Here is a 26,811-nt window from a genome sequence, read left to right as displayed (position 1 = left end):
CTTCTCGCTAACCCCCAGGGACCTTGGTTGTCTTGAAACTGCCTTGGTACCCCGTCTGGGGGTGGAGGTGCTTTATCTACGTCTTCCGTTAGAGGGCGGGCACCACAGGGTTGCCTCAGGTAGGGCAGGGAGTGGCACTACCACCGGGCATTGCTTTAGCCCGGGGGTGGGGAGGTGGAGCTGGTTTGGATACCCGAGGGAGCCATCAACCAAGAGTAAAACCACCCACAGGGCCCAGCGAGACAGCTTTCCCTATCAGGGTCCCCAGAAGAATGCAGAGCATCACACAGAAGGAAGCCTTAGGTGTATAAACTATTTTATTAACAGACAAGGCCTACAGATTTATTTCTTCTTGGACACACCCACGGTGCGGCCCCGGCGCCCTGTGGTCTTGGTGTGCTGGCCTCGGACACGAAGTCTGAAGGTGAGAAAACAGAAGGGTCACAGGTTACACACAACGCAAAGTAAATGTCTGGAAAGAGAAGGCAGAGCATGACAAATCTCTGGGACTCTAGGGGCAGAGAGAGTAGACTCCCACCCCTACTCACCCCCAAAAGTGGCGCAGCCCTCTGTGGGCCCTGATCTTCTTCAGTCTCTCCAGGTCTTCACGGAGTTTGTTGTCCAGGCCATTGGCCAGAACCTGCATTTGGAAGAGAGGGTGAGGAATGTTTTACCCACTGACCTCCTACAACTAATTCTAACTAGACACCCTGCCATCTCAATACACACCTGGCTGTACTTTCCATCCTTCACATCCTTTTGTCTGTTCAAAAACCAGTCTGGGATCTTATACTGGCGAGGGTTCTGCATAATGGTGATCACACGTTCCACCTGGCAGTCAGGGACAAATGTCAGATACAGAGGGCTTCCCTTCGATGGCAGGCCCAACCCACAGCCCCCCTTCCTTATCCTCACCTCATCCTCAGTGAGCTCTCCGGCCCTCTTGGTGAGATCAATGTCTGCTTTCCTCAACACCACATGAGCATATCTTCGCCCCACACCCTGAGAAGAGAGGTTTTGGAAATTTGGGATTGAGTCTGAGTTTTTTTGGTTCCCTTTAATAGTGCGGCTCCACTATTCAAAAAGCACACAAAGGTCAGCAACCACCCAGTGCATTATTTTTCTAGATACAAAACCTAACCATTAAATAGGAGGAAAATAATTTTTTTTCCCAGGGACAGGTCTGAGAAAAAGAATCTTTTCACAATGTTCAGCATATATAGCTGTCAACGACACTGCAGCAGCACCCAAGAGCAGTACCTTCTAGTCTCTGCCTTGTGGAGAACCAAAGGGTTGGTTCTCTCAAAGCTAACAGAGCACCAATAGCAAGACTAGGGGCTTCTGGATTAACATGGCTGGATCAAGAGGTAGGACCGTGGTGCTCTGAGTCTATAAGGGTCCTAATTCTTTGGGCATTTCACTCCATCACAATGATCAGTTTTCCAAGATCACAAACTTGGATTTTGTCAGTGCCCAGAGATGACCAGGCCTCAGGGAGCTAAGGGCCCAAACCAAACTGAAAAGACCCAATGCTTACACTGGTGGCACTGTATCAGCACCAACACCAGTACTCCTTGCCACGTGAACTCATGAAGCAAACATGTGAACAGTGAAGGATGATGGACTGGGTTGAATAGTTCCCAACCCCCACATGTCTAACTACAATCCCAGAATGTGACCTTATTTAGAAATAGGGCCATTCCAAATATAATTAATGAAAATGAGGTTACACTAGATTAAGGCAGGCCCTGAATCCAATGCTTGGTATCCTTATGAAAAGAGAGGACACGGGGCACCTGGGTGGCTCAGTGGGTTAAAGCCTCTGCCGTCAGCTCAGGTCACGATCCCAGCGTCCTGGGATCAAGCCCCGCATCAGGCTCTCTGCTGGGCAGGGAACCTGCTTCCCTTCCTCTTTCTCTGCCTATTTGTGATCTCTGTCTGTCAAATAAATAAAATCTTAAAAAAAAAAAAAAAAAAAAAGAGCGAGGACAAAGTGGAAGGCCAAGTGATAGGAGTGGAGACACAGCTAAGGAAAACAAAGGATTGCTGGCAACCACCAGAAGACAGGATTCCTAGAGCCTTCAGATGGAGCATGGCTCTGCCGACACCTTAATTTTGGATGTTTGGCCTCCACAACTATGGGAGTAAATTTTCGTTGTTTTAAGCCAACAAGTCTGTGGTGACTTTTCTCAGTAACCCCACAAAATGGAGAGAGGTGTTTTCCTCTGTGTAAGAAGTGATCTAGAGGAGCACCTAGATCAGTTAAATGTCTGCCTTCAACTCAGGTGGTTATCTTCTGGTCCTGTGATCAATACGACATAGGGCCCTCTGAGCAGGTGGGAAACTGCTTTTCTCTCTCCCTCTGCCCCCCACCCTGCCATTTGTGTACGCTCTTGCTCATATCAGTATTGTTTAAAAAAAAAAAGTGACCTAGAAAATCGTTATCACATTGATTCAGAAGAGATTAAGGTCTTGGAAGCCTGCTTCTCCCTCTCCCACCCTCCTACTTGGGTTCCCTCTCTCACATGTCTGTCAAATGACTAAATAAAATCTTTAAAAAAACAAAAAAATGAAACAAAAACCCCACAACCACCCAAGCAGAAGAAATTAAGGTCTAAATCTCTCTCAAATTTTAGTATTTATAGTTAATAGTTATGTCTGAGATTTGCTTTTTTTTTTAAAGATTTTATTTATTTATTTGACAGAGAGAGAGATCACAAGTAGGCAGAGAGGCAGGCAGAGTCAGGAGGAAGCAGGCTCCCCGCTGAGCAGAGAGCCGGATGCAGGGCTCAATCCCAGGACCCTGAGATCATGACCCGAGCCGAAGGCAGAGGCCTAACCCACTGAGCCATGCAGGCGCCCCTGAGATTTGCTTTTAAATGATAGGGAAGAATACAGATGAAACAAGAGTCCAAAGTTTTGCTAAATGCTATTTCATAGGGGATAATTTTCTTCCTTCTAACTTCTTAATGTAGAAATTTTTCCATAATCAAGTTTTTAAAGTGTTGCTGTAAGCTTTTTAAAAAAGTAGGCTCCAATCTGTACCCCAGTGTTTATAGCAGCAATGGCCACGTTCGCCAAACTGTGGAAAGAACCAAGATGCCTTTCAACGGACGAATGGATAAGATGTGGTCCATATACACTATGGAGTATTATGCCTCCATCAGAAAGGATGAATACCCAACTTTTCTTATCAACATGGACGGGACTGAAAGAGATTATGCTGAGTGAAATAAGTCAAGCAGAGAGAGTTAATTATCATATGGTTTCACTTATTTGTGGAGCATAACAAATAGCATGGAGGTCACAGGGAGATAGAGAGAAGGGAGTTGAGGGAAATTGGAAGGGGAGACACTATGGACTCTGAAAAACAACCTGAGGGTTTTGAAGGGGGGGGGGGGGGGGAAGTTAGGGGAGCCAGGTGGTGGGTATTATGGAGGGCATGTATTGCATGGAGCACTGGGTGTGGTGCAAAAACAATGAATACTGTTACGCTGAAAAGAAAAAATAAAATAAAAATTGTATTAAATTTAAAATAAAATAAAGCTTTAAAAAAAAAAAAGTCGGCTCCATACCCAACATGGAGCCCAATGAGGTGTGGGGGGTGGGGCTTGAATTCATGACTCTTGAATTGAGGATGAAGGGAAAAGATGCTGACACATACACCCGAGTGCCCCTGGCCAAATTTCTGATAGCCCTGTTTGCAGGCTGATATTGCCTAGCCAACTTTCTACATTAGATCCCTTTTCTCTTCCAAGGAGACCACCCCTGTTTTCTCCATCCAGAAGAGTTAAGTATAATCAGGGGACCATCACTCATTATTTGTTGTCCAAGGGCCTAGAACATGAGTTGACACCAACTTAATATTAATCTTGGAGAGTATTTAACAGTGTTACTCACGGGACAGGACACAAATTCCTCCTGAGCAAGGCCAGTGGGTTCCTCCCAGTGATTACGCCCAATCCCAACCCCTTCCTCCCAGGTTTCCAAATAACCCACAGTATCACTCTGATTTAGAGGAAGGGCAGAAGACCAGCCAACCTTAAAGAATACCCATAGTAAAAGTCTACAAGTAGAAACAAAACAATTAGGAAGGGATCATGGCATAGAATAATCTTATAGGGTCTGTATTACCTCTCAATATCCTCTTCTGCTGCCAACATCCACTCCATTCTTCATCCTCCTCCAGCCAATTAATCCCACTTACCACTTCTTTAGCCACATCTTTGGAAAAATCCCTCCCCATACCCAGCTCCCAATACCATACTTTCTTCCACTTTCCAAGTATTACCCCTCCATTCTGGATCCTTAACAAAAGACCGCCTCCTATTTAAGCTTAGTTCTCTCACCAGAGGAAGAGCTAGCTGCATTTGCTAGCTATCCACACAATTAGCAAAAATCTCTGTATCATCTATCTCTAGTAATAACCTTTCCCAGTGATAAGCAAAGTATCAGGATCCCTAGGAGACTTATTACAAAGTTCACAAAGTACCTTAAAGTCCTTTTATTAAATTGTTCTAAGTGGACTACAAAGGCTATGGCACATATTTAAAGGAAAGTAAATACAAAACCAGTTAAGAGGCAAAGAGAAAGGATTTAACACAAGGATCCGATTAACCATGACCATCTTTTATACAAGCACACCTTGTTTAACTGCACTGTGCAGATATCCTGGTTTGTTCTGTTTACAAGCTGAAAGCTTGTGGCAAATCCTGTGTCAAACAAGTCTATCAATGCCATTTTTCCAACAGCATTTGCTCTCTTGTGCTTGTGTCACACTTTGGTAATTCTCACAGTATTTCAAACCTTTTTATTATTATGTTACAGTGAGGTGTGATCATGATTCCTTGAAAGCTCATGATGACTCACATTTTTCAGCAATATTTTTAAATTAAGGTATGTACCTTTTTAAAAAAAAAAACCCACTATTACACATTAAATATTAATTACAGTGTAAATATAACTTGCATACACACTGGGAAATCAAAACATTCGACTCACTTTATTGCCTGGAACTGCCATACAGACTTTTGAGATAAGCTCGTCTGTATTCACTATCCCACCTAAGCTTCACAGCAACCCTTAAAAAGGTACCAGTAGATTTTACACTGCCTTCCTAGTTTCATGTAATTAACAAAAGGAAGCAATCTTTTTATTTACCATTTAAGAACAAACGAAAGCCGTACCTCCTGCAATATAACGTGAAAAACTGAAAAGAATCTGATCTTGTCAACCAAACAAGTATATACAGTTTTGATGGAATAAGTTATCTATGCAATATTTATGTTTTTTAAAAATTCTTTGAAACCAGGCCACAGTATGCCTGGGTCCATTCCCTTACACTGCATGAGCATCTATGATACACCAGAAGCTGGGGACTGTGAACAAGACAGGACTGTCCCTCTCCCAACGGTGTCCACATACTGGCAAAAAACACATTCGGCCATATCCACAATTACACAGACAAACAAACAAAAAAAAGGTAGAATAATATCCCCAACTGGAAGGCCAGTTCGTTAGGTTGGTGAAAAGAAAACACATCCAAGCTTGTACTCATCGACCTAATACAATGAGCAAATATTGGTTCCCATCAACTGGAAATGCATTTAATCACTTCTGACATTGGAATAAATGCCCCGCTCACCAGGTAGTATTACCCCTTCCACTTCCCAATTATAGGTTTCTTCACACTTGGCAATCTTTTGTCATTTCCACCCCCTTCTTGTACAATTACACAATTTCTAAGGGTATAAAAATTTCACAGGAAGGGTTACTATTATGATGCATTGCTATGGGGGCGGAAACCAAACTTAGAATGAACCTCACAAGACGACCATGGCTGATGGTCCAATAAATTCTAGCGAATTCTAGTAGAGGAGACAACCCACTGCCCTAGGAGAGAAGTATCTTGGCCTGACCTGACTGGCTTTCGTTACTTACCTTTTAGTGAAAATGTGGTAAGTGGTTAAGGGAAATATAGTCACTCTTTTAACCATTCCTTTTTTTTTTTTTTTTAAGACTTTATTTATTTGACAGAGAGAGGGATCACAAGTAGGCAGAGAGAGAGGGGGAAGGAAGCAGGCTCCCCGCTAAGCAGAGAGCCCAATGTGAGGCTTGATCCCAGGACCCTGAGACCATGACTTGAGGGGAAGGCAGAGGCTTAACCCACTGAGTCACCTAGGCACCCCACTTTTAACCATTATTTTACCCAGCAGCTAAGGTGATCCGGTTGGGACAGGTTTCCTCAACCTTGCCTCACTTACAGCTGTCTTAACAAACCCAGTTTCATTTATGTGCTCCATTCCTTACCCTACTTTACCTTAATTGCAGTGATGGCGAAGGCTATTTTTCGCCGCCCATCGATATTAGTGTTGAGTACTCGCAAAATGTGCTGGAACTTCTCAGGGATCACTAGAGACTGACAGACAAGGCGAGAAATCAGGCACGGTGAACTGCCATCAGACAGGAACATCAAGCTTATCATACAAGGGGAACCAACCCCCGCCCCCCAACTTGTTTTCTCACAACACACTCCTCAGTCCAGCACGCAGAACATGAAGTGCTCAGGCTCGGGAAAACGCAACCACTGGGAGGGGGCAAATTTTCCGCCCATTCCCAAGAGTACACGCTGAGTGGCGGAGACTTGAGATCACCATTCACACCCAAGCCTTTTCGCGCTTTCGAGCGCCCTGGGAGCCACTCTTCCTCCGGCCCACTCCCCAGACCTGGAGGTCTTAGTCCTTTCTGTCCAGGGGTGTGTCTCAAAGATCCACACAGAAAGTTGCAAATCCCCAGAATAGGGTATTTCAAGCCCCCCAACAGCCGACTTTCCGTGTCCCGGTTCCGATGTCGCGGGATCCCCGAACTGGTTACAGTCTTACCATGGCGGCGGCCTCAGCGGCGGCGTGTAGGCCTCCTGTGGAAGAGAGAACGGAAGTGACGTAGTGGCCTTATATAGCCAGCAGGCAGAAGAGGCGGAGCTATCATGTGAAGCGCTTCCGGAAACCGCTGGTGCCAGAGCCAATTCCACTTCTGAGAATCTGTGTTCGTAGTCACAACTTCCGGTGAGGTCTCTTTTTTTACAGTTCGTAAGATCTGGAGAGGGAAAGCAGCAAAGGTTCCAGGGTGAGATTGTGCTTAAGACGTCCAATTCCCATTTGCAGCTGGGTGAAGTGTTTAAGCCGAAAAGGAAAGGCTACAGTCAAACAACGTAATTCAAATATCTGGGAACGGTTTCGCGCCCTGCAGGACTCTCCAGGATTTGTTGGTCCATCCTGGGGCCGGACTCACAGCGACTGCCGGAAGTGAGGCTGCGCGGAATGGCCGCTGCTGCGACCATGGCGGCAGCAGCCCGAGAGCTGATGCTGCGAGCCGGAGCCTCAGATATGGAGGAGGAGGAGGGCCCGCTGGTGAGAATGCGGGACTATTTCTCTTGCGGAGTCTTGTCCGATGGCCCTCGCGTCAGAAAGGCCTGGGCTGGGTTTAGGCGCAAAGGTGGGGGCGCGGCTGATACTGGTGATGGCTATCTGTGTGGCTTTGCAGATCCCGAATTAGGATAGGGCCTGGGTCTGAGCGGGAATCAGAATGACCGAGAGTCAGGTCCCAGGGGCAGAATTTCAGTTAACTTCCAGATTTGGGGACAGAATAAAGAAGCAGTGTAGTGTAAAAATTAAGAACATGACCTATAGTCAGATTGCCTGGGTTCTAATTCCACCTTTGCCTCTTGCACGCTTTGTGTCTTTGGGCGAGTTAGCCAACTTCTCTGTGTCATACTTTCCACGCTGTAAGATGAAGGAAATAAGACTTAACCGTGTAGATTATTGGTTATGATTAGATGAATGAGTGTATGAAAGATGGCACCTGGCACGCAGGGAAACGTTTTTAGCAGACATTTCTGGAAGGGCTGGTGATCCCTACAGGGATTGTGATAAAACACCTAAGATAGCAGGAGTCTGGGTATCCTGTAAGTTTTGCTCTGTTCTCTGCAACTCCTGATTTTCCTCATTGGGACACCTCTACTCTCTTGGTGGCATGAGAGTCTCTTTGTCATATTCCCTACCCAGAAGCCCCAGCTAGCAGATTGGGTACAATGTGAGATTCTTGGAATTTTTTGACTTAGTACCTATGTCTCCCAGTAAAAGCCCAGCCTGTTCCCACCTTCCTCCCACTCCCTAAAGGTTTGTGGATTATCCCATTATATTTGTTCTCTCTCTCTCTTCCTTGTCCTTTCCCATTAACTTGTCCCTCTCCAGGGGGGTGGTCCTGGTCTTCAGGAGCCATTACAACTTGGAGAATTGGACATCTCTTCTGATGAATTCATCCTGGATGAAGTGGATGGTAAGTGATGGCACGAGGTGGATGAGACTGCTTATGATTTGAGAGGCTTGGTGGCTGGAAATAGTAAGGCAGGGATTGGTGTACAAATGTTCATTTGGGGGAGAGAGCACTGTGGAGCTGGACTCTTATGATAAACTTCTATTTCCAGTTCACATTCAGGCAAATCTGGAGGATGAGTTAGTAAAGGAAGCTCTTAAAACGGTGAGGCTTTCTGCTATACTGATCTGCCCCCCCCCACTTACCCTCCCCTCAAAGAAGAAAAAAAGGAAACAGTTTCTCGCTCTTATAATATTACCCTGGTGTCTCACCCTCTAGTCCTTTGTTATTCTGTCTCAGTGTCTCTTCACTGTGGCTTTCTCCTAACCTGTTGTGTATATGTTCTCTCAGGGTGTGGATCTCCGTCACTATTCAAAGCAGGTTGAGCTGGAGCTACAGCAGATAGAGCAGAAATCCATCCGGGATTGTATCCTCCAGTAGAGAAAAAGGGTGATGTTATTAAAATGGGGATTTTTGTGGAGCATGGTGCAGACAGCCCCGGGGGAGCTGAAATCTTCTCTCTGAGGTTTCTGTCATTGCAGGGGAAAATTGGAGTGTCCTGCAGGTCTGAGAATCTCCAACTTTATGGTGAGGCCCCTTGACTTTTTGTGGGTCAGATATCCAAGAGAGTGAGAACATAGCATCTCTGCACAACCAGATCACAGCCTGCGATGCTGTTCTTGAGGTTAGTAACCATGACCTGTGACTCCTAATAACCCTGAACCAGATCATGGTCTCTCCTGTCATTCTTTAGGTCATCAGCCTCAGGTGGGGATAGTTAGATTCACTTTCAGGATGACCTCAGCAGCCTTTTTTGGTTGTTACTGTCCTACTAATATTATTTGCCAGTGACCTTTGGGGTACCTCCTTACCTCATCACCTGCTACCCTCTTGGACTGACTTCACCAGTAAACTTAGGTGGCCCCTTTGTCCCCTGGCAACCCTGTGGCACTCCAGCAACATCTTCTGTCCTCCCCCAGCGCATGGAGCAGATGTTGGGAGCTTTTCAGAGTGACCTTAGCTCTATCAGCTCTGAGATCCGGACGCTGCAGGAACAATCAGGAGCCATGAACATTCGGCTTCGAAACCGCCAGGCAGTTCGGGGAAAACTGGGGGAACTTGTTGATGGTCTGATAGTACCCTCTGCTCTGATCACGTGAGTTGTCAGTTGAAGAGTCACAATGTCTGTAGCAGGTACATGGGCTAGGGTGACCTCCTCTACTTACCACATCAGCTTCTGGCTTTAGGTCATCAAGTGCCTTCCAGAAACTTGATGGGTGGGTTGACAACTCAACCTTGATGCATGCTTTAGGTATCCAAGATTAGGGATATCCAGGGTTGGGTGTTAAGTTGGAGGTTTCAAGGCTTACGGGCATGGGGCAGCGGGGAGGTTTCAGGAACAAGAAACTTTGTACACGTATCCTGACTATATGATTAGTATAAGAAGGGAGAGGTGATAGTCTGGATAGAAGAGATGGGATTTGGGATTTAGTGATGTCCAGGTCTTCCTCCTGACCCCCACCACCCAACCCTACTACCCAGGGCAATTCTGGAGGCGCCAGTGACAGAGCCCAGGTTCCTGGAGCAGCTGCAGGAGCTAGATGCCAAGGCAGCTGCAGTCCGAGAGCAGGAGGCTAGAGGGACAGCGGCCTGTGCCGACGTCAGAGGCATACTCGACCGGCTCCGGGTCAAGGTGAGGGGTGGGGATGATACCCTAGAGATTACTAGAACCAGCATCCCTGACACCTTCAACCTGGGTTTCCCTGGCAGTCCTCACTGTAGCCCGTCCCCAAGACCTTCACCCTGCCTTACCTGGCAAAGCCCATCTTCATGTCTCTAGGTTCCCCTGAAAAATTTGGAAATACTGAAGAGTTGTTCTCCACCCTCCATCCCCCTATATTTAACATGTGGCACTTAACTTGCCCCACTGTTTCTCAAAGTCATAAGGTTGCAGCTTCATGCCCTGTATCTGGTCCCCCCCCATCTAGGCGGTGACGAAGATCCGAGAGTTCATCCTGCAGAAGATTTATTCCTTCAGAAAACCAATGACCAACTATCAGATCCCCCAGACAGCACTGCTGAAGTACAGGTCACTTCCTGAAGGAAGGGCTGGAGAGGCTCTAAGTTGTTGAGCCGCCCAGTGTAGTGTCTGCTTCCTTGGGGGAGGTGGGGAGACTGATTTGTCCCTGGTGCCCCCCCCCCAGGTTCTTCTATCAGTTTCTGCTGGGTAATGAACGAGCAACAGCGAAGGAGATCAGGGATGAGTATGTGGAAACACTGAGCAAGATCTACCTGTCCTACTATCGTTCTTACCTGGGGCGGCTCATGAAGGTGCAGGTGAGGCCAGAGAGAGAGGCCTTTGGAGGCACATGGGCTGGGAAGAGGGATCATCCCTGGTCAAGGCTGGATGGTGGAAAAAAAATTTTTATCACACTGTGGGAAGAGGCAGTTACCAGTTCTCTCTTTTCTTTTTTCCTAGTACGAGGAAGTCGCTGAGAAGGATGATCTAATGGGTGTAGAAGATACAGCCAAGAAAGATATCCTAGAGCTGAGAAGTCCACCTTCTAGTCCTTGACAGTGAGGGTGCCGCAAAGACACTGCTTTTTGCCTTTTTCTCTGGGACTGAAACCTTCGAGAATGTGATGAAGGCTATGGCCCCCCTCCCCAGAAAAAGGCACATGTCTTTTTGACACATGATGTCAGGGAGGGTAGAAGGTCTCTGAAGCCCATTCCCAGGTGTCAGGGGGAGTGTGGCCCTGGTACTGGGAAGGAGGGACATTTAGGCTGTGCCTGGCTGTCTGTATCCCTGAAGGTACCGAGCCTCTGAGTCTGTCACGGTTGTGATCTTATTGTTTTCCCTGACTCTGACCCTTCACGATTCTTCTCGAAGCCTTCCCTCCGCAGCAGGAACACCATCTTCACCCTGGGGACCCGTGGGTCTGTCATCTCCCCCACTGAACTGGAGGCCCCCATCTTGGTGCCCCACACTGCCCAGCGGGGAGAACAGAGGGTAGGAGAGGGAACAAGAGTCAGTCATGGGGGGACACTGAGCATGGGTGGGGGAGACCAGATCTGTGGGCCAAACTTCCCGGCTGCAGTCCCCTGTATCAATCCCCTTAGAACTGGGAATGGCCTTCTTGGGTCACTCAAGTGTTCTGTGTTGTAAAGAGGCTTGAGACCATTGACTTCAGGACAGATAGAGGGAGAGCCTGGCTGAGGGGAGTGTCAAGAGGCAGGTTGTGGAGGTGGGTGGCATAGTGACAGCAGGTGGAGGTGGGCTCTTCTCTTGTGCCCCTCGTCGCCCTCCCCCCTTCAGTACCCATTCAGGATGCTCCATCACAGCCTGCACTTGGGTTAGATGGGAAGGGCCTCCTGAGCTCTCATTACCCAGGCTCATTGATTTTTCCATTAATATCTATAGAGTCAGCATTGGGGTCCATCCCTTCTATTTCTCTTGTTCACCTCTCCCATCCTAGTATCCATTTGAGGCCCTCTTCCGCAGCCAGCACTACGCCCTCCTAGACAATTCCTGCCGTGAATACCTTTTCATCTGTGAATTCTTTGTTGTGTCTGGCTCGGCTGCACATGACCTCTTCCATGCTGTCATGGGTCGCACACTCAGCATGACTCTGGTAAGATTCCCCAGCTCCTGTGCCCTTGGATCCCTCTGTCTTCAGTCCTCTGCAGCACCTTAGTGGGGTCATAGCTCTGGTGGTACTGAAACCAGGACCCCCTTGTTCTAAAATGTCTAAGCCCTGGACTCACAGAGTGTATGAAACCCTCAAAGCTTGGGGGTCCCTGAGGCTACCCCTGATATTGACCCACACCGAGGTAGTAGCATCTAAAAACTAAGGGTCCCTGAAGTGGTGCTCAGCCCTGACTTCTGCTTGGGATGGGCTTGGGATCATGGATTCTGATGAGCGAGGCAACAAGACTACCTGAGTGGCCCGGTGGACAGGGAAAGAGGGGGCATTTCCTGAGAGCTCACTCCCCTCCCTTCCATTGCTGCATCCCCAGAGGAGCACATGCATTTGTCTGTAGCCACTGGGAACGACAGAGGAACAAACATCCTTTTCCAATACTCTGTCCCTGAATCATAGAAACACCTGGAGTCCTATCTCACGGACTGCTACGATGCCATTGCTGTTTTTCTCTGTATCCACATCGTCCTCCGGTTCCGCAACATTGCAGCGAAGAGGGATGTTCCTGCCCTGGACAGGTCACTGAGCTCTGGTCCTTGATGCCCCACTGTCCTTGAACCCTTGGTCTTACATGACCCTGCCCTGACCTTTGGGCTGCTAATGAGCCAACACCCTGACTCTTCCTCCCATCGATCTGCCTGGGGACAGTTCTGGTTTCTGACTCACCTTGCATACCAGTCCTGTCTCCCTCAGCCCTCAGCTGTTAATTGGGTTCCCCCACAGAAACCCACCACCGTTCCCCCACATTTCTTTTTGGCCTTTTAAGTTTTTATTTTAATTCCAGTTAGCTAACATACAGTGTTCTAGTTGGTTCAGGTCTATGATAACAGTGATTTGGCAATTCCATGTGTCACCCAGTACTCATTATGACCCCCACCCCATTTCTTGCCAACTGATCTCTGATTCTGATTAAGCCTGCAGGTACTGGGAGCAGGTGCTTGCCTTGCTGTGGCCACGGTTTGAGCTGATCCTGGAGATGAATGTCCAGAGTGTCCGAAGCACTGACCCTCAGCGCCTCGGGGGGCTGGATACTCGGCCCCACTATGTGAGAGAGGGCAGGGGTAACAAAGGGGCTCCTGAAAGGCAGGGTTCTTAGCTTCGCTGTGGGGGTTGGCCAGGTTCCCGGTTGTGCTGTGGGCCTGGCTGGATCTTGGGGCACAATGTGTGTGGGAGGGCAGTCTAGGAGTGTGTGTGAACTCAGGGCGAATCGGGCACCGTTGGTTAGCAGGATTGGGGGTGGGAGTCACAGAGGCTGAGTGGCCAGCTCCTAGGGACTTGGGCAGCTGTGTTGGTTGGGCCAGGGGGCCAGTGTGATTTTCTTCCCACTTTCTCTCCCCCAGATCACACGCCGATATGCAGAGTTCTCATCTGCTCTTGTCAGCATCAATCAGACGATTCCCAATGAACGGACAATGCAGCTGCTGGGACAGCTACAGGTGAGCGTGGGCAGGACAGACTTCCCAGTGGCAGGGCTGCCGAGGTGGCCTGGAGTGTGAGCAGGGCCATGTACTCCTGCCTCTTTGTGTCACCTCTTCCTTCTGGCTTTTCCAGGTGGAAGTGGAGAATTTTGTCCTCCGAGTGGCTGCTGAGTTCTCCTCAAGGAAGGAACAGCTTGTGTTTCTGATCAACAACTACGACATGATGCTGGGTGTGCTGATGGTACAGACGCCGCATCTCCCTTCCTCCCTACCCAGAGGGTTTGGCTTCCCCCACTGCTCTGGTGGCTCTGGAAGGACAGAGATGGTGTTGGTCTTGTCTCATGTATTATTCTTGGTGTCTGGCCCGTTGCCCAGCCAAGTACAGTAAATGTGGCAGGAAGGGGATATCCTGAAGTGATGGGCTGCTTCTCCCCACACTTGAGATTTCCCTTTGTCTTCCCTTAGGAGCGGGCTGCAGATGACAGCAAGGAAGTTGAGAGTTTCCAGCAACTGCTCAATGCTCGGACGCAGGTAGGGGGGTGAGGAAGAGGAGAGGGACAGTCTTGTGTGCTATTTTCAGTCCTGTGTATGTGTGTGTATATGTAGGAAATGGTAGTTAAAGGGCTTCAGCTACACAGGATTGGAACTATTGGTCTGTTTTATTTTCTTTTGTATTTTTTTAATGATATACATGCCCCTGAAGCTCCTGCATACCTTGGCGATAACCAGCATCAAACAATGAGTTCTTCCTCACCCTATTCATTTCCTTGCCTGTCATGCTTTTAAATCTCTCCTTGACCTAAATATTGTGTTTACCATGCTCTTGCTTTTAAAAACACAGCTTTAAGTATGGCAAAACAATAATAACTTAATTTTATTTATTTACTTCTAAAGTTTTTATTACGTATTTATTTACTTTTTAAATTATTTATTTTTAAAATTTATTATTTTTAATATTTCATTTATTTATTTGACAGAGAGAGAGATCATAAGCAGACAGAGAGGCAGGCAGAAAGAGGGGGAAGCAGGCTCCTCGCTGCGCAGAGAGCCTGATGCAGGGCTCAATCCCAGGACCCCGAGATCAGGACCTGAGTCAAAGACAGAGGCTTAACCCACTTTTTTACTTTATTTACTTTTTTTAAAGTAGTCTCCATGTCCAACATGGGGCTCAAACTTGTGATCCCAATATCAAGAATCACAGGCTCTACCCACTGAGCCAGCCAGGCACCCCCATTTAGTTTTATTTTTGAGTGACATGAAAACAATTGCAGGATTTTTTTTCATGCATAGTTTTTCTTTTTTTCTTTTTAAAGATTTTTTATTTATTCATTTGATAGAGACACAGCAAGAGAATGAACACAAGCAGGGGGAGTGGGAAAGAGAGAAGCAGGCTTCCTGCCAGGCAGAGAGCTGAATGTGGGGGTCAATCCTAGGACCCTGGGATCGTGACCTGAGCTGAAGGCAGACTCTTAACGACTGAGCCACCCAGGCACCCCATCATGCATAGTTTTCCAACATTATATGTCATATTATGATGTATAATTGCAGCTTACTCCTTTTCACTTTATATAATTTTATGTTGTGTGAATGTAATGTATTCTTCAGGTGGACCTTTGGATTATTTCTAGTTTGTTTTTTGTTTTGTTTTTTTTTTTTAAAGATTTATTTATTGGGCGCCTGGGTGGCTCAGTGGGTTGAGCCGCTGCCTTCGGCTCAGGTCATGATCTCAGGGTCCTGGGATCGAGTCCCGCATCGGGCTCTCTGCTCGGCGGGGAGCCTGCTTCCTTCTCTCTCTCTCTCTGCCTGCCTCTCTGTCTACTTGTGATCTCTCTCTGTCAAATAAATAAATAAAATCTTTAAAAAATAAATAAATAAAGATTTATTTATTTATTTATTTATTTGACAGAGATGACAAGTAGGCAGAGAGGCAGGCAGAGAGAGAGGAAGGGAAGCAGGCTCCCCGTCGAGCAGAGAGCTCGATTCGGGGCTCGATCCCAGGACCCTGGGATCATGACCTGAGCCTAAGGCAGAGGCTTTAACACACTGAGCCACCTGGGCACCCCTATTTCTAGTTTTTTGCTACTGTGAGAATTGTTTTGTGAGCAATTACATCTTTTAGTGTATGTAGATGGAGATAAGTTTTTGTTTTTTTTTTTTTTTTTTTTTTTTTTTTTTTAGATGGAGATAAGTTTTATAAAAATTTCTCTTGGAAGTAGGCTTTTGCTTATTGCTTATAAGGGTTTGTCAGCATTCAGCTTTATGAGACACTGCCAAATTGTTTTCCTAAATGTATACCAGTTTTTTTCCTTACCAGTGATGTGTAAGAATTCTCACTGAGCAATATTTTCTCCAACACATTAGTATTATCAAACTATCTTTGCCATTCTGGTAGGTATCTTGTTAGGGGTCTTTATTTGCATTTTCCTGATTACTAATGAGACTGAGCATCATTCCAAATGTTCAAAAGTCATACAAATTTTTCTTTTCCGTAAGATATCTGTCATAGCATTTGACCTTTTTAAAATTGGGCTATTTGTGTATTTCTGTATGATTTATAAGAGTTTTTTGTATGTTCTATTTATGAAACCAATCTTTTGATTATATAGGTTGCAGATATCTTTCAGTGCTTTATCTTTTTATTTATTTTTATTTTTTTATGTTGTTTTCTGGTGGGAAAATTCTTAATATGATTGACTTTACTGATTTCTTCTTGATTTTTCTGTCTCATTTAAGAAATCTCATATTATCGCAAGGTCAGAAAAATATTATACTACATTTTCTACTTAATGTTATAGAATTTTGCTTTTTTACATTTAAGCTCCTGGAATTGATTTTGTATATGATGTGAGTAGGAATCTAATTTAATATTTTATATATAGATTATGATGGGCACAGAACCATTTATAGGAAATCCTTTTCTTTCTCCACTTGATCTGCAGTGTGCCTCTGTCACGTGAAAATCTATAAAGATATGTCTTGCCTCTGTTCTATTCCATTGATCAATTTGTCTGACCTGTAACTTAGTTTTAGTTATTATGCCTTATAATTACACAAATTCTACCTTTTTCAGGAGTATCTTATTATTGGCCTCTTGATTTTTCATATAAATTTTATTGTGAGCTTATAAGTTTTCACATTGAAAAAACTCTAAGGATTTTAATTGGAAGTTCATTGATCAATTTGGATCAATTTGGAAGAATGGATAGTTTATGATATTGAAAATTCTCATCCATGAGCATGGGCTTCCCATTTTTTAAGATATTCTGTAATGTTTGTTGATAACCTTTTATAATTTTCAGCACAAAGACATCACAAATCTTTTGTCAGAGTTATTCCTAGGCAGGTCAATATGCAGATTTCATCCTCCTAGGAGTAAATAAGACCTCTCCAGTCCTTTGCCTTTAATTTCTTTTATCTTTGATCTCATACTCTTCTACCTAGGATCTCTTTGACAATGTTGAGCAGTTGAATAGAAGGGTTATAGGGAGAATTCCTATCCTGTTCCTGATTTTAAAAGGAATGCTTTCATCACTGCCCCATTAGGAGTAATGCTGCTATGAGTGTTTTCGTAGATGCCTTGTATCTGGTCAAGAAAATTCTTCTCAATCCCTAGTGTGCTAGGAGTTGTTGCTATAGTTATTCCTATTAGGAATAAATCCACATTTTTTTAGGAATAATTACTAGGAGTACTAGGAATTACTATGAATAATTGCTACTTACTTTCTTTCTAATTGTTCAGACTTTCTGATCTATTATTTTGGAATTTGTCCTCTAAGTAAACTATTGATACTTAAATATTACCATTTTAGAGAGAAATTTTCTTGTTGTTTGAACTACGGAATGGAAATGCTATTGGTTTTTGTTTATCAACCATATAGCTAGCTACCTCCTTAATTTACTATTTCTAATAACATTTCTGGAGATTTTTATGTGTGTGTTTCTATGTAGGCGTGACAATTTTAGTTCTAACTTTCTAATCCTTAAGTCTTTAATTTCTTATGTCTTTATTCTCTTACTGTACCTGATGGTACCTCCAGCACAAAGTTGAATAGTTGAGTCAAAATGATGATGGTGAGAAACCTTCTCTTTTCCTAATTTTAAAAGGAATGCTTTCATCATTTCCCCAGTAAGAGGAATATTGTTATTTTATAGCTACCCTTTCTCAGGTTAAGAAAATTCCTTTCAATCCCTAGTATGCCAGGAGTTATTACATATCAGTAATTCATTTGTTGAAATTCAAGTATAATTAATATACAGTGTTATGTTAGCAGGTGTACAATATGATGATTCAACAATTGTATACATTTCTTCAGTGCTCAAGATAAGTGTACTCTTAATCCCCTTTATCTGTTTCACCCATCCCCCACCTACCTGCTCTGGCAACCACCAGTTTGCTCTCTGTATTTAAGAGATTTTTGGTTTGTCTCTCATTTTACTTTTCTTGTTTTGTTTCTTAAATTCCACACATAAGTGAAATCATACGGTATTTGTCTTTCTCTGACTGACTTATTTCATTTAGCATAATACCTTCTAGATTCATCATGTCATTGCAAATGTCAAGATCTCATTTATTTTTTTTAATTTTTTTTTTAAAGATTTTATTTATTTATTTGGCAGACAGAGATCACAAGTAGGCAGAGAGAGGCAGGCAGAGAGAGAGGAAGGGAAGCAGGCTCCCTGCTGAGCAGAGAGCCCGATGCGGGACTCGATCCCAGGACCCTGAGATCATGACCTGAGCCGAAGGCAGCGGCTTAACCCACTGAGCCACCCAGGCGCCCAAGATCTCATTTATTTTTATGGCTAATACTCCATTGTCTATACATACCACATCTTTGTTCATCTATCAACGGACATTTCAGGTTGTTTCCATATCTTGGCTATTGCAAATAAGGCTGCAATAAACATGGGGTTGCATATGTCTTTTCAGATTAGTGGTTTTGTTTTCTTTGGGTCAATACTCAGTAATAGAATAACTTAGTCATACGGTCATTCTGTTTTTAATTTTTTGAGGAACCTCCATACTGTTTTCCACAGCGCCTGCATAGTTTGCTTTCCCACTACCAGTGCTGAGGGGTCCTTTCCCTCCACATCCTCACCAGCAGTTAGTACTCAATTCCTAGAATGCCAAGAGTTATTATTTATTAAAATCATTGAATTTTTAATTAAGAATGTGTTTTTCTGTAATTGTTGAGGTAATTGTATGGTTTTTGTTCTTTATTGATTTTATGGTTTATGACTTGTAGATTTTAGAATGTAAAATCATTCTTGATTTGGTCTAATTCATTTAGAATTTTTCCTTCTTTGTGCATAGGTGATACTGGCCATTGGCCATTCGTTTCTTGTAGTATCCTTATATGGTTTTGGTACCAAAGTCATACTGGCTTTGGAGAAGGAGGTTGAAAGGAAGTATTTTGTTTTCTTTGTTTCTATTCTGAAAGAGTTAAGATTAAAATGATCTCTTCCTTGAGAGGTTTCATAGAACTTGCCAGCAAGAGCATCCCTGAAGATTTTAAACAATGGAATTCCCTCAGATTACTGCTTTTATTGAATTTTGCAGGTTTGAATATGTAGCATTTTTAAAATAATTTAGTTCTAAAATAATAATAAAAATAAAATAATTAAGTTCTAAGAATTTGCAGTTATTTCTTCTTCAATCCATGTGATCTTTTTGGAGGAGTGTTTAAAATTTCCAAAAGTAGATTTCTTATTTATCTTTTTGTTGTCTAATGTCTAATTTAATTGCATTGTGGATGGATAACGGGGTTTTTTGGTTTTGATTTTTGGAAATTTGTTTAGATTCACTTGTGGCCTAGTTATGTGATCAACTTTTGTAAATGTTCCATGTGTTTGAGAAGAATGTGTATTCTGTAATTGCTAAGTGTGGAGAGCCAAGCTTTTTAGTTGTATTGTTCACATTATTATCTATATCAAAATATCTATTGATTATTTTTGTATGTGCTTGGCTTATTAATAGTTGAGAGAAATGTTTTGAAATTTATAGATTTGTCACTTTTTCAAAAAACTGCAGTTCTATCAACGTTTGCTTTATATAGTTCCCATTTATTTTATCTAAATTCCTAAAAGGTTAGAATCCTTAGATCTTACTGGTGACTTGAAATATTTGTCATGAGATAGTGACCCACTTTAGCCCTAATAATTTTGTCTTAAAGCCTGTTACGTCTGATACTAACATAGCTGTCAGCTTTAGCTTGGTTAATATTTGCCTTTTAATTGATATCCATTCTTCTACTTTCAGCCTTTTTATGTTTTCACATTTTAAGTCTTCTATAAATAGCATGTAGCTGAAATTTTTAAAAAATTAGGTTGTCTGCTTTTTAATTTGTGATTTAATCTGTTTATTTTTATGATGATTAGTGTTACATTTGGACTTTTTCTACCATCTTTGGTTTTCTTTTCTTTTTTTTTTTAAAGATTTTATTTATTTATTTAACAGTCAGAGATCACAAGTAGGCAGAGAGGTAGGCAGAGAGAGAGGGGGAAGCAGGCTTCCCACTGAGCAGAGGCGCCCCACAAAAAAATAAATCTTAAAAAAAAGGAAAAGATGGGGTGCCTGGGTGGCTCAGTGGGTTAAGGCCTCTGCCTTCAGCTCAGGTCATGATCTCAGGGTGCTGGGATCGAGCCCCGCATCGGGCTCTCTGCTCAGTGGGAAGCCTGCTTCCCCCTCTCTCTCTGCCTACCTCTCTGCCTACTTGTGATCTCTGTCAAATAAATTTTAAAAATCTTTTAAAAAAAAAGATGTATTTTTTTGTTCTGAGAGAGAGAGTGAGAGTGCACAAGCAGGAGGGGCAGAGGGAGAAGGAGAGAGAATCTCAAGCAGATTACATGCTAAGCGTGGAGCCAGCTGCAGGGCTTGATCTCACCACCCTAAGCTTACGACCTGAGCCAGAGTCAAGAGTTGGATGTTTTCTTTCTTTCTTTCTTTTTTTTTTAAGAGTTGGATGTTTAACCAACTGTGCCACCCAGGTGCCCCTACTATCTTTAGTTTTCTGTTTGTCCTATGTGTGTTGTACCTTTTGCCTTTGTTTTTCTTACTACGTGTTTTTTTTCTGACTGGATTTCGTATTCCATTATTCTAGAATTTGCCCTTTAACTTTGCATATTTAGCTTAGCATTTAAACTTAATATTTAACTGCTCTCCCAAGCAATACGTAGACTTTAAAACATTGAAAATACTTTAGTGCTCCAGTTGTTCCTCCCCCTTCTGCCTTCTGTGCTAATTATTGACCAGTATTTTATTTCTGTTCTACTTGTTTAAGATTTTATTTATTTATTTGAAAAAGAGAGTAGCATAGTGGACCCCCCCAGGTGCCATCACGGATCTTCAATCAGTAACTACTGATTTATTTCATCTCTGTCTGCACCCATTGCTCATACTCCTGTGCCTGCCCCCCAGTTTTTTTTTTCTTAAGATTTTATTAACTTGACAGAGAAAGAGCACAAGCAGGGGGAGGGGCAGAGGGAGAGGGAGAAGTAGGCTCCCTGCTGAGCAGGGAGTCTGACATGGGGCTCAATCCCAGGACCCTGGGATTATGACCTGAGCCGAAAGCAGACGCTTAACGGACTGAGCCACCCATGCTCCCCGCCCCCATTTATTTTGAATTAAATCTTATACATCGTCACTTCCATCTGTATCAGAATGTGTTTTAAAAACCACAACATAGGGGCACTTGGGTGGCTCAGTGGGTTAAAGCCTCTGCCTCCAGCTCAGGTCATGATCCCCAGGTCCTGGGATTGAGCCCCGCATCCGGCTCTCTGCTCAGCAGGGAGCCTGCTTCCTCCTCTCTCTGCCTCTCTGCCTACTTGTGATCTCGGTCTGTCAAATAAATAAAGAATATCTTTAAAAAAAATAAAATAAAAAATAAAAACCACAACATAATATTACAACTTTAAAAAATATCTCACTTTGGGGCACCTGGGTGGCTCAGTAGGTTAAAGCCTCTGCCTTCGGCTCAGGTCATGATCGCAGAGTCCTGGGATCAAGCCCCGCATCGGGCTCTCTGCTCAGCAGGGAGCCTGCTTTCTCCTCTCTCTCCCTCTGCCTGCCTCTCTGCCTACTTGTAATCTCTGTCTGTCAAATAAATTAAAAAAAAAAAATCTTTAAAAAATAAAATAAAAAATCTCACTTAAAAGAGCTAGTGCTCAGATTTCCCCAGTTATCCCGTAAATGATTTTTTATGGTTCAAATCAGCACCCAGGTATGGTCCATACATATGTGTCTTTATAGAGTGCATCTTTGCTCCCCTCGTCTGCAATTTATCTGTGCAAGAAACTGAGTCACTGAGTCATTTGTCATGTAGAATAAAGTACAGTCTGGATTTTGCGGATCACATTCCGTGGTGTGGGTAAATGCTGTTTCTTTTTTCTAAGTAATGTGTGGTTAGAGGAAAAGGCTTGATCATATTGCAGTTAGGGTCTTTATTTTCCAGGATAATTGAGAGCTAGTGGTGTGTACTTCCATCAGGGGCACAGAATGTCTTCTTGGTTCCTTTTTTGTCAGTAGCCATCAGTGCTCATTGCCCACATCCCATGAATTAGATTTCTGTACTTCTCATTGTCATCATTCTTCAGGTATTTCTAATATGCTGTTTAGCCTATTGACTTTTTAAAATTAAAAACATTTGGGGCGCCTGGGTGGCTCAGTGGGTTAAGCCGCTGCCTTCGGCTCAGGTCATGATCCCAGGTCCTGGGTTCGAGCCCCACATCGGGCTTTCTGCTCAGCAGGGAGCCTGCTTCCTCCTTTCTCTCTGCCTGCCTCTCTGCTTACTTGTGATTTCTCTCTGTCAAATAAATAAATAAAATCTTTAAAAAAAAAATAAAGTTAAAAACATTTAAAATTTTTAAGTCCTGGGACGCCTGGGTGGCTCAGTTGGTTAAGCCGCTGCCTTCGGCTCAGGTCATGATCCCAGGGTCCTGGGATCGAGTCCCGCATCGGGCTCCTTGCTCAGCAGGGAGCCTGCTTCTCTCTCTGCCTCTGCCTGCTGCTCCCCCTGCTTGTGTTCTCCCTCTCTCTCTCTCTCTCTCTGACAAATAAATAAAATCTTTTAAAAATAAAAAAAAAATTTTTAAGTCCTTTCTTAAAAATTTAATTCTGGAGCACCTGGGTGGCTCAAGTGGGTTAAGCTGCTGCCTTCGGCTCAGGTCATGATCTCAGGGTCCTGGGATCGAGCCCCGCATCGGGCTCTCTGCTCAGCGGGGAGCCTGCTTCCCCCTCTCTCTGCCTGCCTCTCTGCCTACTTGTGTTCTCTGTCAAATAAATAAATAAAATCTTTTTAAAAAATAAAGATTTTATTTATTTATTTGACAGGCAGAGGTCACAAGTAGACAGAGAGGCAGGCAGAGAGACATAGGAGGAAGCAGACTCCCCGCTGAGCAGAGAGCCCGATGCGGGGCTCGATCCCAGGACCGTGGGATCATGACCTGAGCCGAAGGCAGAGGCTTTAACCCACTGAGCCACCCAGGCGCCCCTCATTGCTTGGTTTTAATCAGGGGGAGTCATATGGGCCTAAGATGGGATTAAGGATATTTTTTCTGTCGAGAGGATTTGCCTCTGCTTATGCGGTAGCTGAGAGATGCAGTCCACCGCCATCTACATCAGCACGCCTTTGAGGCTCTTGTGAGAGACCCAGGCTCTGCTTCTCTACTTGAGTCTGGCATCAGGCTCCGTTTCCAGATAGCAGAGTTGCCGTGGCCACTTGCCTTCTGGCGGCCCTGCTTTGCCCAGCTGCCCACCCCTCTGGTTTTGGCCCTGATCCCACTTTCTCATTGCTCTGCACCCAGCCCAAGTTTAGTTTTTTGGTTTTTGTTTTTGAAGCGGGGGTAGTCCTTGGAGATTTCCCTACCTCTTGTGAGACCATTGGTGTCTTAAAGTATATAATTTGCTCTGGGAGTATTCTGGGACCTGGTCAGTCATGATGCCACATGTGGGGAAGTCTGTTGACACCAAGACACTTGACTGTGTGTGTGTGTGTGTGTGTGTGTTTATTTCTACAGGAATTCATTGAAGAGTTATTGTCTCCCCCTTTTGGGGGTCTGGTGGCATTTGTGAAGGAAGCTGAGGCTTTGATTGAGCGTGGACAGGCTGAGCGACTTCGAGGGGAAGAAGGTATGAAGATGATGTAGTGGTGGGGTCAGTGGTAGGGGGAGTGGAAAAGAAAAATGAGAGGATGCAGATTCCACGGTGGGGTGCGTAGAGTAGGCAAATGGGGTCGGGTGGTGAGGAGGGCTGTGCCTTGTGGAGGACTTAGGGGTCAAAGATCACCTAACCAAGTCCTCCTCTGACACCCTCTCTCTTTTCCTCCTGCCATCAGCCCGGGTTACTCAGCTGATCCGTGGCTTTGGTAGTTCCTGGAAATCATCAGTGGAGTCTCTGAGTCAGGATGTAATGCGGAGTTTCACCAACTTCAGAAATGGAACCAGTATCATCCAGGTGACTTGCAGCTCCCGGGCCTCCCTCCTCCCACCCCCACCCCCTGTTACTAGTGGCTTTCCCTGGGCTCAGCATCATCTGGGTGGCCCTTGATCTTCAATATCCAGCATGCCTAAAGTTCTGGATGAGCCCTAGCCAGATTCCCAACGTCATCTCTAGCACCACCCCACAGCTTGACCCTTGCATGACTTTGTCTGCCCAGGGAGCTTTGACCCAGCTGATCCAGCTCTATCATCGCTTCCACCGGGTGCTCTCTCAGCCCCAGCTCCGCGCTCTGCCTGCCCGGGCTGAGCTCATCAACATTCATCACCTTATGGTGGAGCTCAAGAAGCACAAGCCCAACTTCTGATGTGCTGGACCCTGGGACCCAATGGCCTTCTCTAATGGACTTCTGGACCCTGTCCCAGCCTCTTCGTCACCTGGGGTTTCCTGACCAGTTTTCCGCGTGCCTCCCAGGTCCTTGACATGCCTCACCCTGCCTTCATTCTCTGGACCCTGCCTCATGAGGATAAGCTGGATCCCCTTGTTTTTAGGTTCCCAGGACCACTTCCCCTGGGGTTCCAAAACAGCCTTTATCATTTTCCCAATTTCACCATTCTTCCCCCCCACACACACCCAGATTCTCTTCCCCCAGTAAAACCTTCAGTGTCTCAGTCTCTGGTTTACTCAACTCTTGTCACCATGTCCTGAGGCACAGAGGCTCAACTCTTGGACTTGATGGCAAGTCAAGTCATTGATTTTTTTCTTCTACTCAGTGATTTCTTTTCTGTAGCTTTTTGACCTAAGATCTCAGAAACTTGAACACTAACCAATCCGATTCCTCTTGGCTTGAGAGTTACTCCGAGGCCAGTCTGCAGAAAACAATAAATATTTAATATGATATAACATCTTTCTCCCTCCCTCCTGGGCCTTGGGGGGGGCCCATTTCTGCTCCAGGGTCACCTTTCTGCTGTGGCTACCTCCTGGGCTTACCTCCTGGTGGTTGTCCAGAAGGGAGAGGTACAGAAAGTAACCTTTAACCTCTAGCTGCTTCAGGGCAAAGAAGTGGCTGCATTGGTTTTAGGGAGGGGACTAGTTAATGAGTAACCATCCTGATGGAGGAAGTTATGGCAAATGCCTCAAAATAAAAATAAATTATATGCACACACATACATATATACTGCTATCTTGGCTCACCAACACGGGCTTTCCTTGCATCCCTGCCCCCAAGCTGACCCTGGGACTGTCCCCTCTCCTTCAACATCAGCTCTTAGTTCCTTTGGTTGTGGCTGGCACAACCCTTGCTGGGGTAGGACAGGGGCGTTGGTAGGACAGGTTTCCAGAGTGCCTATTTCATACATTTCTGTGTTTAACTTGGAGCACCTGTACACCTCATTTGAACTCAGACTCCAGATCCGAGAGACACGGAGGCGCCTTTAAGTTTTAAGGGGTAAGGCGCAGGCAGTCTGGAGAAAATGGTAATTCGGAGATATTTCCTTCTCCCCTTCGGCCTGAGCATTCCTTCCCAGGCCCCAGCGAGTTAAGGAAGGAAAATGAATTCTACCCCCTGCTTGGGCCCTTTGGATACAGGCCCAGCCGCAGAGTCAGGGAGGGGAAGGATCCTCAGAACCTCCCGGTGTTTGCTAAGCATTGGGTCCCCTATCGCCCCCCGCGAGCGCATTGAAGAGCGAGGTGGGCGCGTCGGGAGCGGGAATTGAAACGGTCCTGGCCGGCAGGCTCTTCCGATTGGCTGCCGGGGGGCGGGGGCGTGGCGGGACGGGCCTTTTCCAGCTCCCGCCTTCCTTGGGTTCCGCCCATCTCCGAGAGGCGCGCTCTGATTGGAAGCCAGACCTCGGATCGCTTCCTCGGCTTTGCTGGCCTGGGCCGAAGTGCGGGGGGGTGGGGTGGATAACTGTGGGCGGCTCTTGATTGGCCCAGACGCCTCAGGGGCGGAACCGGGGCAGTGTCCTTAACTGACCTCAGCCGGCGGCACCGCCCCTCACGCCCTGCTCTCGGCGTCCTTCCAACGTTACCCTGCCTGACTCTGCCCCAGACGTTCCCTGAGGCCTGCTGCGTGCTAGGTGTTGGGGTGCTAGGCTCCGAGGGCCGCCAGTTCGCCCCGGGAATCCTCTGTCCCTCTGTCCCTCTGCCTTCCTTTCGTGCTCATCATTCCTCGCCCAGCTATACCCGCCTCCAGTTCTAGTTTTCAGCCTTAGCGGATCTGGCGCTTACATTTGCTCTGACTCCAGCCTCAGCGTGAGGTGCACAGAGAAGGTTCGCTCAGGGTTTGGGGCTTGGAACAGGCAAGGTACAGGCTGTTTTGACAAAGAGCAGTTTCCTTACAGAAAGGGTCCCCTGATACCCCATGTGGGAGACTTCCTCCAAGACAGGCGACTTAATCGGAAGTCAACTAATGCTCCTATGGGAGAAGGGCTGTGCGGGCAGGCACTCTGATTTTAGTACAGGCAGCTTCTGTCCATCCCGGAACGCAAATATTCAGACGACCGATAAGCGCGTTATTTTACGGGGTTCACTGAGGGGCAGTGCTGGAGTATCAGGAGGCTCTTGATAAGGGGACCGGAAGGCACTCACATTTTATTGTAACGCATAGTTTTCGGGGACATCGATCTCCCCGGGGATCCATAAGAACTCTTAACCCACTGAGCCACCCAGGCGCCCCCTCCCCTTTTTTTTAAAGATTTTATTTACATAAGAACTCTTAAAATCAACAGTCTCAGGACCCGATGAGACAGAGTGAAAGGGAGCCGCGATACCCATATCGACCTCCAGGGGGCAGCATCCACCAGGAAATGGTTTTTCTGGAGGCCCAGGCCAAGCTTCTCCCGTGCTTCCATCACGCTGAAACGACTGAAGTTGTTTTCTTTCAGCCTGC

General features: G+C 45.5%; 2 protein-coding genes across 4 annotated transcripts; one reads left to right on the top strand and one right to left on the bottom strand.

The window, feature by feature from the left end:
• Positions 1-299: 299 nt before the first annotated feature.
• RPS18 (ribosomal protein S18) lies at positions 300-7,344 on the bottom strand. 2 transcript variants are annotated; one of them, XM_047734056.1, is made up of 6 exons: positions 7,337-7,344; positions 6,320-6,418; positions 916-1,002; positions 730-831; positions 549-640; positions 300-418 (listed from the first exon to the last, which is right to left on the bottom strand). In XM_047734056.1, exons 1-6 carry the CDS (start codon positions 7,337-7,339, stop codon positions 343-345), a joined length of 459 nt encoding a protein of 152 aa, XP_047590012.1. In that variant the 5' UTR covers positions 7,340-7,344; the 3' UTR covers positions 300-342. The 2 variants fall into 2 exon arrangements, with proteins under 2 accessions (XP_047590012.1, XP_047590011.1); XM_047734055.1 differs by lacking the exon at positions 7,337-7,344 and adding an exon at positions 6,882-7,029.
• On the top strand, positions 7,091-24,819 carry VPS52 (VPS52 subunit of GARP complex). Of its 2 annotated transcripts, XM_047734048.1 has the most exons (20): positions 7,091-7,409; positions 8,253-8,337; positions 8,486-8,538; positions 8,725-8,800; positions 8,991-9,058; positions 9,354-9,529; positions 9,916-10,066; positions 10,362-10,462; positions 10,578-10,710; positions 10,853-10,910; positions 11,250-11,383; positions 11,850-12,005; positions 12,474-12,592; positions 12,996-13,119; positions 13,415-13,510; positions 13,626-13,733; positions 13,958-14,023; positions 23,504-23,615; positions 23,821-23,939; positions 24,142-24,819. In XM_047734048.1, exons 1-20 carry the CDS (start codon positions 7,320-7,322, stop codon positions 24,286-24,288), a joined length of 2,172 nt encoding a protein of 723 aa, XP_047590004.1. In that variant the 5' UTR covers positions 7,091-7,319; the 3' UTR covers positions 24,289-24,819. The 2 variants fall into 2 exon arrangements, with proteins under 2 accessions (XP_047590004.1, XP_047590005.1); XM_047734049.1 differs by lacking the exon at positions 8,486-8,538 and having other exon boundaries at positions 7,093-7,409.
• Positions 24,820-26,811: the final 1,992 nt, after the last annotated feature.

This window comes from Lutra lutra, chromosome 6 (assembly GCF_902655055.1).
Source record: "Lutra lutra chromosome 6, mLutLut1.2, whole genome shotgun sequence".
NCBI lineage: Eukaryota > Metazoa > Chordata > Mammalia > Carnivora > Mustelidae > Lutra > Lutra lutra.
The sequence above is the reverse complement of the archived record's forward strand: the minus strand, read 5'-3'. Positions and strand labels throughout refer to the sequence as shown.